Below are 14,491 nucleotides of genomic sequence, written 5' to 3'. Positions count from 1 at the left end.
AAGTAACCATCTACATGTTGATGATTCAAATTTTGTGAAGCTCCAGCTTCTTCCATGTAGTAAAAATTTGTTTTTCCATCTATGTGCTCTATATTTCTCTTACATATCTAATAGGCGTCTACACTTTAACATATGTGGAACAAAACTCTTGTTTCACTGCTCCCTCATCCATCTCCTTCCCTGATCTTCCCATCTCAGTAATTAGCACCACCATTCACAAAGTTGTCCTGGCTGCAAACCTCTACCTCAATGAGTAATCTTTTATTCCTTTTTTTTCTTTCTCCACATATCCAGTCTATCAGCAACTTATATGAATGCATGCCTTAAAACGTCATGAACCTATTTCTCAGCACCTCATCCACTGCCACTTTCATCTGAGTCACTGCCATCTCTTGAATGGACTACTAAGGTGTTGCAGGTTGGGTCTTTTGGGAAGCAGACTTTGAGACAGTTTAGTATGCAGAATATTTATTAGGAAGTAACCTTGGATGAACATTTATGAGGGGCAGAGCAAGGATACAAGATTGAGCATGTGGAGAAGTAGAGTTACAGTTTTCGTCCAGTGGCAGTGTTGATGGCTCCTGTGGGGGGGTCTGAAACTAAAATGACCTGTCAGAGTTGTCCTGCTTTGGACCAAAGTGGTCTGGCCCTTATACTCCCATCTTAATCAGTCATTGGGTATGGATCACATTGGGAAAGACATGACATTGGGTGAAGTGTCTCTTTGCATCTGATGAGGTCCCTGAAAATCTGCCCATGAAGGCTTTTTGTTGACAGCACTATTAGCAGTTAGAGCAAGTCCCTTGTTGAAGGGCAATCTGGATGGCACATTATTGTGTTCACCACAGACAACCCTTGTTCCACTATTAGACTTTACTTCTTCATATACATTTGGGGAGCAGCTCTTCTGACATTCTGGTTGGGTCTCATCCTGGAGGAAAATTAGAAGAAGAAGGCTAGTGAGATGAACTGTGGCCCCCACTGCTATAGCTGGTCTCGGAGTTGCAACTGATATTCACTGTCTCTCACCTCTACTATCGATTGTAACTCTGCCTTACCTTCAACTGGTACCTCTGATGTTCTTGGTATCTTAACTGGTTATAATACCCTTTTTAGGCCAGGGTTGTAACACTTGTCCGTACATTTTCAGAATTGGTTGAGGGGGTGTTAAGAGATCCCTGAGAGGATCATCTGTGTGCCAAACATACTGCTCTCTGCCCCCATTGTGTATTAGCAGCCCTGCCTCATCCTGATCATTATGGTTGATTGCCCTAGCCAAAGATGATCACTCCTCTTCTTATTCCCTAGATATAAAGAGACAGTATGACCAGGCAGTACTTGTAGTTATAGTTTAATGACACTCTTACTATGTTCGTAGGCAAAAGTGTTCCTTCTTTGGGGACCAAGACTATTCCGGAAGAACCTAGAGTTACAGGGATCCCAAGCACAAACTGGGAGTCATGATAAGTGAACCCACTTTCTGCTTTTACCTCTTGTTGCCAGACTCATGTGTTTTTCCTATGGGAGTCACAGCATCATATAAAGCCTTTTAATTCAGAATATATACTGCATCTTGGAGAATAGTGCTTCCTTTTTTTTTTTTTTTTTGCTTTTGGAGACGGAGTCTTGCTCAGTCGCCCAGGCTGGAGTACAATGGTGTGATCTTGGCTCACTGCAACTTCTCCCTCCTGGGTTGAAGCAATTCTCCTACCTCAGCTTCCCGAGTAGCTAGGACTACAGGTGCCCACCACCAACCCAGCTAATTTTTTGTATTTTAGTAGAGACAGGGTTTCACTGTATTGCCCAGGCTGGTCTCGAACTCCTGAGCTCCGGCCTGAGCCACCACACCCGATCAGTGCATCATTTTAATAGAGTATGCCCTCTGAACTGGTGCTTCAGCTGTGCCTTCATCAGGCTGTTCCAGTGCTCTGTTAGTCTGCCTACCTCTGGTTGGTGTGGTTTATGATATGACCAGTGAATCCCATGGTTACCTCCTTTGCTGTAAACTGGGTGCCTGGGTCCTTTGGTGTGATATGGTATGTGGAGTCCTGTGCCAGAGGAACAAACACTGCCTCTGAGGAAAGGCAAATCCAACTCAAATGTTTCTCCTTCTATCAAAGTAAAATATTCTTTTTTCTAGGGTAGAAAGGGCCCAGTGTAGTCAACTTGCCAACCATGTGATTAGTCTTGAATGGGGCTATTTTAGGGGCTTAGAGTTGGTCTCTGTCACTGTTAGGCTAGATATTTGGTTTCACAGTAGCTGGATCAGCCTTGGTAAGTAGGACCCCTTGCAGTTGGGGCCATGTTGTCTGTACTGTGTCTGCTTTGTTCATGTGCTCAGAGTGCTAATGCCAAGCAAAGTCATTTTTTCTACTTGGTTGCTTAGTTCCTCTTTCATGGTATATGTTCTCTGGTGCTAACATGTTATACAAAGAACTTCATACTTTGCATCCAGTTTCATGTATCTGTCTGTCTTAGTCAGCTCAGGCTTCCATAACAAAATTCCATAGACTGGATGGCTTCAACAACAGAAATTTATTTCTCAGTGTTCTGGGGGCTGAGAAGTCCAAGATCAAAGTGCCAGCAAGGTAGTTATCATGCTGAGGCCTCTTCTCTTAGCTTGTAGGCACCACCGTCTCACTTTGTGCTCACGAATCTCTTCTTTGTGCAGAGAGAGATTTCTTTTTCCTGAAGAACATTAATCCCATAATGAGTGCCTGTACCTTGTGACCTCATCTAACACTGATTACCTCCCCAAAGGTCCCATCCCCAAATACCATCACATTGGGAGTTAAGTCTTCAACCTATGAATTTTGGGAGGACAGTTCTTTCATTGTATAGTCCATATGCCTCTCTACTCCAGACTTTCTTGTCCTTGGTCTTCCAATCTTAACTTACTTCTCTGATAGCTAGGCCCTTTGCCATTTCCTGTGTAAGGTGGCATCTCATGGTAGTTTTGATTTGCATTTCCCTAAATATTAGTAATGTTGGGCATTTTTTTTTTTTTCGGACAGATTCACTCACTCTGTTACCCAGGCTGGAGTGCAGTAGAGTGATCTGGGCTCACTGCAACTTCTGCCTCGCGAGTTCAAGTGATTCTCCTGTCTCAGACTCCCAAAGAGCTGGGACTACAGGCACTCGCCACCACACCGAGCTAATTTTTGTGTTTTTAGTAGAGACAGGGCTTTGCTGTGTTTGCCATCCTGGCCTCGAACTCCTGACCTCAAGAGATCTGCCTGCCTCTGCCTCCCAAAGTGCTGGGATTACAGGTGTGAGCCACTGCGCCCAGCCAGTGTTGGGCATCTTTTCATGTGCTTATTGGCCATTTATATATCTTTGGAGAAACATCTGTTCAGTCCTTAGCCCATTTTTGAATTGGATTACTTGTTTTTATTAAATTTTAGGAGTTCTTTCTAGTCCAGAATTTAAAATTTTTCATTAAGTCTGATTGGTCTATTTTTTTCTTTTGTTGCCTGTGCTTTGGTATCATATTCAAGAAGTCATTGCCAAATCCAGTATCTAGAAGCTTTACCCTGTATTTTCTTCTAAGGGTTTTATAGTTTTAGGTATTACAAGTAAGTCTTTGAGACGTCTTTAGTTAATTTTTGTTTGGTGTTAGGTAAGGATGCTTTTGCATTTGAATACCCAGTTTTCCCAGCATTATTTGCTGAAAAGACTGTCCTTTCTGTTTTGAATGGTCTTGGCACCCTTGTCAAAAATTGTTTGACCAAATATGTGAGGGTTTTTTTTCTAGGCTTTCTATTCTGTTCACTTGTTCTGTATGTCTGTCTTTATGCCAGTACCATATACTGTCTTGATCAGTGTAGCTTTGTAGTAAGTTTTGAAATTAGAAGGTGTGAGTCCTGCTGCTCTGTTCTTTTTCAAGATTGTTTTGTGCTCTTCGGGGTTTGTCTATTTTTGAATAAAACAAAGTCATTGGGATATTCACAAGGATTGAGTTGAATCTGTAGATCACTTTGGGTAGTATTGACGTTGTAACAATATTAAGTCTTCCAGTTTGTAAACATAGGATGTGTTTCCATTTATTTGTGACTTCTTTGATTTCTTTCGAAGTATTATAGTTTGCACTGTACAGGTCTTTAGCCTCCTTTGTTAATTCTTATTTTATTCCTAAATACTTTGTTCTTTTTGGTGCTGTTGTAAATGGAATTGTTTTTATAATTTCCTTTTTAGATTGTTCATTGTTAGTATATAGAAATGGCAACTAATTTTTCAGTTTTTCTTGTATCTAACTACGTATTTGTGTCTGTTAATCAGGCTCTCTTCTTGCTCCCTGCCTCCGCTTTACCCTTCCCAGCCTTTGGTAACCACCAATCCACTCTTACTTCTGTGAGATCAAATTTTTAAAATTCCACATATGAGTGAGGTCATGTGGTATTTGTCTTTCTATTCCTGGCTTATTTTACTTAATATAATGTTCTTCTGGTTCATCCATATTTTTGCAAATGACGGGATTTCCTTCTTTTTAATGGCTGAGTAGTATTCCCTTGTGAATATATGCTGTATTTTCTTTATCCATTCATCCACTGATGGACGCTTAGATTGATTCCATATCTCAGCTTTTGTGAATAATGCTGCAGTAAACATGGTGGTGCAGATATCTCTGACATACTGATTTCATTTCCTTTGGATATATATTTAGTAGTATGATTGCTGGATCATTATGGTATTTCTGTTTTTAATTTTTTCAGGAACCGCCATAACATTTTTTGTAATGGCTGTGGTAATTTACATTCCCACCAACAGTGTGCAAGGGTTCCCTTTTTCTCCACATTTTCACCAACACTTATCTTTTGTCTTTTTGATAATAGCCATTCTAATAGGTGTGAGGTGATACCTTACTGAGGTTTTAATTTGCATTTCCCTGATGATTAATGGTGTTGAGCATTTTTTCGTACACTTGTTGGCCATTTATGTGTCTTCTTTTGAGAAATGTCTGTTTCTGCCCTTCACACATTTTTAAAATCCAGGTTGTTTTCTTCCTATTGAGTTGAGTTCCTTATGTATTTTAGATAAACCCCTTATCAGATGTATAGTTTGTAGATATTTTCTCCTGTTCTGTGGGTTGTATGTAATCATGTTAATAATGCTATGGAATTTGGCTTGCTGATACTTTGTTGAGGATTTCTGCATGAATGTTTATAAAGGGATATTAGTCTGTAGTTTCCTTGTACAGTCTTTGTATGGCTTTCGTGTATCAGGGTAATGCTGGCCTCATACAGTGAATTAGGAAGTGTTTCCTCTTCCTCAGTTTTTTGGAAAAGTTTGAGAAGGCTTGGTGTTAGTTTTGTAAAATGTTTAGCAAAATTCAACAGTGAAGGCATGAGTTCCAGGGCTTTTCTCTGTTGGGAGATTTTTGATTACTGATTCAGTCCCCGTACTGGCTATAGGTGTATTCATTTTATCTGTTTTTTCAGGATTTAGCCTTGGTAGATTTTATGTTTCTAGGAGTTTTTCTATTTCATCTAGGTTATCAAATTCATTGGTATGCAATTGTTTGTAATGCTGTCTTATAATCCTTTTTCTTTCTATAAAATTGGTAGTAATGTCTTCATTTTCATTTGTGATTTTAGTAATTTGAGCCTTCTCCCTTTTTTTCTTAGTCTGTTTAGCTAAAGGCTTTTCAATTTTGTTGATCTTTTCGGAAAACCAACTTCTGGTTTCATTAATTTTTTTCCTATTGTTTCTTTATTCTCTAATTTGTTAATTTCTGCTCCAGTTTTTATTATTTCCTTCCTTCTGCCAGCTTTGGCTTTAGTTTTTCTTTTTTTTCTTGTTACTTAAGTTTATACTTCTTTTTCTAATAACTTAAGTTTTAAAGTTGTGTTGATTTGAGATCTTTATTTTTTAATATAAATGTTTCTAGTTGCAAATTTACTCCTTAGCACTGCCTTCACTGTGTCCTATGTTTTTGTATGTTGTGTTTTTATTTTCATTCATAAGTATTTTATAATTTCCCTTGTAATTTCTTCTTTGATCCATTTACTTAAATCCTCTGACAGTCACTTTATCCAGAGGGAGAGGAGCTTGCAAAAATGGGGAAGGTGCAACAAGAAAGGCCACCAGCCTCTTTATGCCTCTGTGGTCTGAAGCAGCAATTAGCCCTCAGAGCAGGGATCTCAGATATTTGGAGGACAGGGTCCTTTTTGGACATGCTGGCCCCTACAAGCTGTGTGCAGGTTGTTCCAGGAATTTTTGGACAGCACTCTGCCACAGGGCTAGGGTGGGACCTGGGTAGCTGCTATTGTGCTAAGAGCTGAAATTGACCAAAATTACCACATTTTCTTGTCTAAGCCTTCCCCTGGGAAGATATAAGCCTTCACTAGCCTACAGAGTTCCAAAATAGAAAGATTCTGCGAGTGCAGTTGTTACCTAGATGGAGAGACAGATTTACTCCACCATCTTCCCAGAATCCTGTCTGTTTTATTGATACACAACCATGCTCATTCATGTGTTGTGTATGTTTGCATTTGCACCACAGTGGCAGAGTTGAATAGTTGTAACAGAGACTGTACGGTCTGCAAACCTAAAATACTAGCTATCTGGTCTTTTAAGAAAAACATTGTAGATCTCTACTTTATATTCTTAAGGGTAGCATTAATTTTTGCCATCCTGCATGATTAGCTACCTCAACTGGACAGGGGCGACTTTAGGATTTTTACCTGGGCTTCCTCATTATAATAGTTCTTATTCTGTAGACCCGTATCAGCCACTAAGTGTGTCTATACCTGTTAAACATTTGTAGACTGCAGAAATGACCACTAGGTATGCTCATGGACATATTGGTTTGACTCTGCTAGATCTTGGCCAGGAATCTATTACCTGGCCCCTGTGTGTTCTCACTCTGACACGGTCCATGATGCTTTGGGTCAATCAAGTGCCAGTGCCAACTAGCACCGTATATCCAATAGACTTCAAAATATTTGCATATTTTTCTTTCCTTAGTGTACTAAAGTAAATGGTTGTAGCTCCTTTTGGGAGAAGGAATAGGAGAATTATTATTGTGTATAGGCATTCCCAAGAAGAAGGTAATACCTTATCTTCTTGAGAACCTGGCCTTTTCTTCAGTCAATAACAGGGAATATATCATAGTACATCCTATAAGACTTTGGTATAAACTCTGGAGTCTCATTACCTCTCTTGACCTCATCCACAATTATTCTCCCCTGCATTCACTCTCTTTTAGTCACACTGGCCTCTTTTCATGGATTGTATACCAAGAGTGTTCCCTGTGCTTAGAGTCTACCTCCCGCAGATAGCTTATTACTTAGCTGCATACAGATCTTTGCTCAAAATTTATTTTCTTAGAAAGGCCTTGCCTGGTGACTTCTTTCAAAGATAATCTCACTCTGGCCAGGCCTGGTGGCTCATGCCTGTAATCTCAGCACTTTGGGAGGCTGAGGCGGGCGGATCATCTGAGGTCAGGAGTTTGAGACCAGCCTGACCAACATGGAGAAACCCCGTTTCTACTAAAACTACAAAATTAGCCAGGCATAGTGGTGCATGCCTATAATCCCAGCTACTCAGGAAGGCTGAGGCAGGAGAATTGCTTGAACCCAGGAGGTGGAGGTTGAGTGAGCCGAGATCATGCCTCCAGCCTGGGCAACAATCATCATCCCACTCTTATCCATCATTCTGTATCCTCTTTCATTTTCTTCATGGTTCTTCTTGCTGTATCATTTTTTGTGCTCGTTTATCTGTCACTCTCCTCCACTAGATCCAGAGGAGCAGAGATTTTTCCCTCCTTTTTTTACTATTTCCTGGATATTTAGAATAGTCTCTAGCACGTAGTAGGTCCTCAATTAATATTTGCTGAATGAAGGAATACTATATTTTCAGGTAATTGAAAATATTTTGTATGAAAAAATCCTTAATTTTTTGTCAGTAAATACCTGCTATTTATAAGTCTTTAGTGTATGTCATTTAATAAAACTAATATATTAAAATTGATGAACAGTATAACGTGTTTAATTGAAAACTATGATTACTTAACACATAAAATTAATAACACATAAGAACTAAGATTATTAAGTATTTATACTAATGTGTATGCCAAGAAAATGATAGGGAAAGGGATATGATTACTATATGAAGTTTTTTAATGGAAGTACTGTAGATATTTGAAAGGGCTGACTACTTCCTAAGGTAATTTCACAACTGTAAATTGAATTGGTATTAATAGAACCTACCTTGTAGACTTACTACTTACCATAGTACATATTGAATATGATAAAGTATGTAAAATACTAGGCAATGCCTGGCACATAGTAAGTACTTAAAACATTTTAGCTGTCGTCACCATTTCATTATATAGGGGTATTTCATGTGATGGTCAAGTTTTCTAAAATTTTTAAGTAGCTTAGTTTCTAAAGTTCTAAGTAGCTCTAAATATAAGTTCATCTTGAGTCAATATTTCTCAATTTTAGATGACGTTAAAAATCTTTAGATTCGCATCCACTCTTGTTTCGACAGAAGTGAGGCAGACTAGAGGCTGATTATCTAAATATGTTGCTAAATGAGTTCATTGTATTTCAGGGTGGCATATTTTTTACTTTGAAGGATATTAATTCATCCTTGGGACTTAATTCTCAAACATGTCAGCACTTTATATCTTTAAAGGTTTAAGAAAAAACTTTGCAGATATAAAAGTTCAAATTGTAATCACCAACTAGTTTAAGTTACATGCTAGGTAGGAGGCAATATGTGGTATCCATTTACATGAAAGAGGGTAGTATGAAAAGTATGTAAATTAGCGTGTATTAGTCTAAAAAATGTATTATCTGTTGATGGTGAACATTTGAAATTTTATTTTCTTGATTGAGCCTTCTCTAATATCCTTTTTTAAACAATTTTTTTAAGAAAATTAAAAGATTTTGTATCCTGCTTTTTTCATCAGCTATCATATGTTAGACTTTTTTCTCATTTCTAAACTTTTTACATGATCATGATTTTAAAAGGAACATTGTTTTTCATCCTGTAAGTTTACCCTAATTTGTCAATTATGGCATTGTGAATATTTATGTAAACAATTTCTTAGTAATATACATAATGCTCAATGAACATTCTGCAGAGATTTTTGCATTCATATATGCTTTTCCCTTAGATTTTAAAAATGGAATTACTGTTAGGGTATACGAGCATTTGTAACACACTGATGTTACCTAATACTTACTTGTTGGCCTCCAAAAAGATTGTACCTGTTGACATTTCTAACAATACTGAGAGTATAAATTTCAGTTTATCCTTTCTTGCCTTGCTCATTATAATTAAAAAAAAAAAAACTTTGTCAGTTTGTGAGATTTTTAAAAAAGGATAATTTGATCTTATTTGATTACTAGTAAGGCTGTACATTAAAAATAATTTTTTTGACCATTTTATTTCTTCTACAAATTACTTGTTTGTTTACTTTGCTCATTTTTCTGTTGAGTTGTTCCAGTTGGTCATTAATACTGTTCTAGTATTTTAATATCCCAATTTTCATTAAGTAATTTGTTTTGTTTATTGAAGATTTTTTAATTGAAAAAATCTGTACATTTTAATAATATAGATGTATTTAAACAATTAGTAATTTCATTTTAAGTTTTTACCTAGTAGAAGCTGTTTTAATTTTATAAGTAATATTAAGTACTTGTGTATGAAACTTTGTTAAAGCGTGTTTTTTTGTAAACTAGGAGCCTTTTGTGGCAGATGAATATATTGAACGTCTTGTATGGAGAACCCCAGGAGGAGGCTCTAGAGGTGGACCTGAAGCTTTTGATCCTAAAAGGTGAAATAAAAAAATTTTTTTCCCCACAGATCTAATCTGGTACACATTAGTGTTAGAATAGAGATGACTGTTGAGATTGCTTTCAGCATTCCTCTACAAGGATTTTAGTTAACAGTTGGCCAATAAAAGACAATACAACAGAGCATTAAAAGTTTGAGATTTTGTTTTTTCTTTGACATTCTTTTAAAGAAGCAATTTAACTGGTATGCAGGAAGTAATTTTATTGAGTATAAGAATTTGACATTTCTTCTAATGAGTCATAAACTAGAAATGATTATACTTCTAAAATAAAAACATTAAATACATTGTTTTAAATATAGTTGTAAATTGGGGGAACAAAGTCACTGAACTCTGGAATGTATATTATTATTTTTATATAGTACATTTGCCTTCTTGACTATTTTAAGTAGGCTATAAAGTGTATTTCTATTCTAGGGGTTTATTGGGGATTCTGGATGAGGTTTTCATTCACCTCTGAGATGATCCACCAAAAAGTCAATAGTTAAAGCCTGGCTATATTTTCAAATGTCATGTTTGCTTTAAAGCCATGTGGCCTGGACAAAACTATGAGGAAGTTATGAAATTACAGAAAGACTTTATCTTTTGATGAAGAAATTTCTAACAAGATGCTATAGAAAAAATTAACATGATCATTTCAAGCTCAAGGAACTCTTCTTATTAAGACTATGATTATAAGTTAACTGGTCAGTTCCTAAGGATTAATAATAGGTAGATTGATACATATTCAAACTTTCCTCTGTTAGATTATTAGAAGAATTTGTAAATCATATTCAGGAACTCCAGATAATGGATGAAAGGATTCAGAGGAAAGTAGAGAAACTAGAGCAACAATGTCAGAAAGAAGCCAAGGAATTTGCCAAGAAGGTACAAGAGCTGCAGAAAAGCAATCAGGTAAACATTTTGTTAAGAAATGGGTATTTTATATAGGCTATAATATCTTTATTTTCTTCCAGTTTTAAGCTCTTAAAAAAGTCTAGTCAGATGATAGTAACTGTCAAGATTTCTTTCTACTGCTTTAGTCCCATGGGGTAAAATGTTAATGAATTGTTATCAAGTACTCTTGGCATTGGCTTTCCACAGAGTGTTGGTTTAGGATCACAGTACTCTTCTTAGGATAGAGTGGTATCCAGTTTAGTGTGGTCCTTGATTCTCCTCTAACAATGCGAACTTTGAAGAATGACACTTCAGTAGACCCCTAGTTGTAGGAACTCTTTATTAGCTTGGATATTTAGGTAGTCATTTGCTTTCTCTTTAATCGTAAAACAAAGTAATATGAAAGCAGCTATTGTCTGAATTAGGTTTTCCCTAGAGAAAACCTGGTCTGGGAAGTTTCACAAAAGTCATGAGGGTATGCTCCAATGAGAATTCTAGTGTAACTGTAGGAAAAACTGCCTTGATCTGTTTTGGAGTAAAACCAAATCACTAGATTGGTCCTGGGGCTAAGCAGGCCAAACTTCTTAGTCACTCTTAGGTCCTAGACTTAATCTGGAACCTCTGAATCCCATTCACAGGCTGGGCCTTATCTGGAATTTGATTCCCCCCTTTTTTTTTTAAGACAGAGTTTTACTCTGTCGCCCAGGCTGGAGTGCAGTGGTGTGTTCTTGGCTCACTGCAACCTCCACCTCCCAAGTTCAAGTGATTCTCCTGTCTCAGCCTCCCGAGTAGGTAGGATTACATGCACATGCTACCACACCCAGCTAATTTTTTTGTATTTTTAGTAGAGATTTTGCTATGTTGGCCAGGTTTGTCTTGAACTCCTGACCTCAGGTGATCCGCCTGCCTCGGCCTCCCACAGTGCTAGGATTACAGGTGTGAGCTACTGCTCCTGGCCTTGATTGCCCTTAGTGTAGTTTGGAATATTGTTTAGCTTTGCTGCCTCCCAGGGATCATTAGTTCTTTAGTGTTAGGGATTAGCAAACTGATTGCTGCTAAAGTTTCAATTTTTTAGATTCCTTTTCTTAAACATATGTGGCTATGAGAAATAAGGAAGTCAGTAATTTAAGATAAGGAATGCATTTTTAAGAGTTAAGGTGACAGTTTCTGAATACTTTTAATGCAGTTTTCCCTTGGTAATAATAATAATAGTTAAGCTAATAAACTCTGGGACAAGTCTGCCTGAGTTTGAGTTTCAGCTCTGCCGCTTATGAACTGTAATCTCAAGCAATTTAACCTTTTCATGGCTCAGGTTTTTTTTTAATCTGTAAAGTGTGTTGTTGAGAGAATTATATAAGTAAATGCATGTAATATGCTTAGAACAGTGTCTAGTCTAGCACAGAGAAAGTCCTTAATAAATGTTTAGAGCTCTTCCCCACCTCAGTTTAAGGTTGGAAAAAAGTCCCACACTAGATTATCAGCAATTCCACTGTTGGCAATTACAAGGCATTCATTGCATTCAATTTCCATATGCCACAGGACAATCAGTGTACCCTGGGAGAAGGGAAAGAATATTCTAGAAAGTAATATACCTTTGCCTTAGTAGAATAATTGCTACTTTTCTGTTTTCAAAACTGGGAAAGAACTATTTTACTTTATATATAAACATCACTTTTTAAATATTTAAAATCAATTGGTATATTTTACCACTGACTTTTTTTTTTTTTTGAGGCAGAGTTTTACTCTGTTACCTAGGCTGGACTGCAGTGGTGCAATCTCAGCTCACTGCAACCTCTGCCTCCTGAGTTCAAGCGATTCTCCTGCCTCAGCCTCCCAGCTAGCTGGGGTTGCAGGGCCCACCACCAAACCCAGCTAATGTTTGTATTTTTAGTAGAGATTGGGTTTTACCATGTTGGCCAGGCTGGTCTTGAACTCCTGACCTCAAGTGATCTGCCTCCCTCGGCCTCCTACTGACATATTTTTTATTCTTTTCAGTTTAGTAGCAAGAGAGCTCTTTAGATGTCTGGTCCTTTTCATACTTAGCTAATTGTTTTCAGAATCATTATTTGGGGCTAAATGGTGTTGAGTGTTTTTTTAAAACAGGATGAGGAGTAAACAGCTTTTTTTGTTTGCTTTTTTGTTGATTAATGTACTCACGATAAATATTATTTTAATAGTTAATGGTATAAAAGTTTGCAGTTTGGTTAACAGATTTTCAGATCATGTCACACTAATGGCATGAATTTTGTAGATCATCTCATATATAACTTCTGTTATCTTTAGTTAGTAGCAATAAGAGTAGTAGTTTAGATTATAAACTGAGCACACTGATTGTATTTTATGCTTATGCACATTTTTCCTAGGTTGCCTTCCAACATTTCCAAGAGCTAGATGAGCACATTAGCTATGTAGCAACTAAAGTCTGTCACCTTGGAGACCAGTTAGAGGGGGTAAACACACCCAGACAACGGGCAGTGGAGGCTCAGAAATTGATGAAATACTTTAATGAGTTTCTAGATGGAGAATTGAAATCTGATGTTTTTACAAATTCTGAAAAGGTAAGTGCTGTCAGAGGATAAAACCAAATCACAGCATTAATAACAGTGCCCTAATTATGAGCTGCAATAATTGCTTTCCAGAGTTAGACTTCAAATCACTGAGTAGCTGACTTATTAAAAGTTTTTATTGTTCTGAAATGTAAACTAATACAGTTTCTTGTAGATTGCTGATGAAGTGTTAATATTGAGATGTTTAATTGGGTTTCCTGGCATTTTTTTAATGAAATTTTTTGTGGCTTAAAAATGCTGTGGTAGCTGTGTTCATAAATATCTCTTTACCTTAGATTTCTTTCAATATTAACAGAATTTCTATAGTTTTTAAATAGTGACAGTCCATTGGGTGGTGGTGGGGTGGTCTGACCTAAATCATTGATAAGCTGAGATGCTTTTCTGTAAAGCAATAAAGAATTCAGAACTTCTGGTTTTTATTACTTGAATAAAGATCTCTTATAAAGAATTAAAGCAGTTTGGACCAAGGAGAGCTGAAAAAAATTCTGAATTAATTGTTTATGTTAATCCTTTTCATAGCACTAGTCACTTACTCCTGGTCTAAGGGTACATGGTATTGGCTGCTCTACAATCTTGAAAGAAGGTAATTTAGCTCACTTTCTTCCCCTCAGGGGAAAAAAAAAATCAAAATGTGCGAGAAAATGGACATTCTTATGGATCTTGTATGTACATAGCAACATTGTCCACTCATATTGAATACAGTCTTCCTGAATTATTCCAGATTTACTCCATAGAATATTTCAGATAGTGGAATGTAAAAGCTAAGTATTATTGACACTCACTTTGAATTAAGCAACACTTTTTTTTAATAGAACTCTATAGGGTTATAGAATTTATAATTTTTAGAGTTCTTTGGAAAATAGTTATGTGTGTACAGATAATTCCTCTAAAGAAAAGGTGTTTTTGAAAAATTTAGTTTTTCAAGTACAGGTGGTTTTTTGGTTATAAGAATGAGTTCTTTAGTGTTAAATTCTGAGATTTTAGTGTACCTGTCACCCAAACATTGTACACTGTATCCAATATGTAGTCTTGTACCCCTTATTCCCCTCTCAACTTCCGCCTTTAGAGCCCCCAAAGTCCATTATATCACTGTGTATGTTTTTGTGTCCTCATAGCTTAGCTCCCGCTTTTAAATGAGAGCATATGGTATTTGGTTTTCCATTCCTGAGTAACTTCATTTAGAGTAATGGCCTCCCGCTCTATCCAAGTTGCTGCAAAAGACATTATTTTGTTCCTTTTTGTG

General features: G+C 36.9%; 1 protein-coding gene across 7 annotated transcripts in view; it reads left to right on the top strand.

Moving 5' to 3' along the window:
• Positions 1-14,491, top strand: part of EXOC5 (exocyst complex component 5) — a 62,163-nt gene that overhangs the window by 11,414 nt on the left and 36,258 nt on the right. For 5 of the 7 annotated variants that reach the window (XR_010150956.1, XR_010150955.1, XM_509969.7 and 2 more), the window contains exons 2-4: positions 9,693-9,787; positions 10,552-10,699; positions 13,045-13,239. Coding sequence is in view for 5 of the 7 variants with exons in the window: in XM_509969.7 (XP_509969.2) it covers positions 9,693-9,787; positions 10,552-10,699; positions 13,045-13,239 (438 nt within the window). In the remaining 2 variants the exon portion in view is untranslated. The remainder of the gene's footprint in view (positions 1-9,692; positions 9,788-10,551; positions 10,700-13,044; positions 13,240-14,491) is intronic. The other 2 variants (XM_003314348.6, XM_009427855.5) reach the window with 1 other exon arrangement.

Source organism: Pan troglodytes, chromosome 15 (genome assembly GCF_028858775.2).
Source record: "Pan troglodytes isolate AG18354 chromosome 15, NHGRI_mPanTro3-v2.0_pri, whole genome shotgun sequence".
Classification (NCBI taxonomy): domain Eukaryota; kingdom Metazoa; phylum Chordata; class Mammalia; order Primates; family Hominidae; genus Pan; species Pan troglodytes.
Note: the sequence above shows the minus strand (reverse complement) of the source record. Positions and strands in the feature narration are given on the sequence as shown.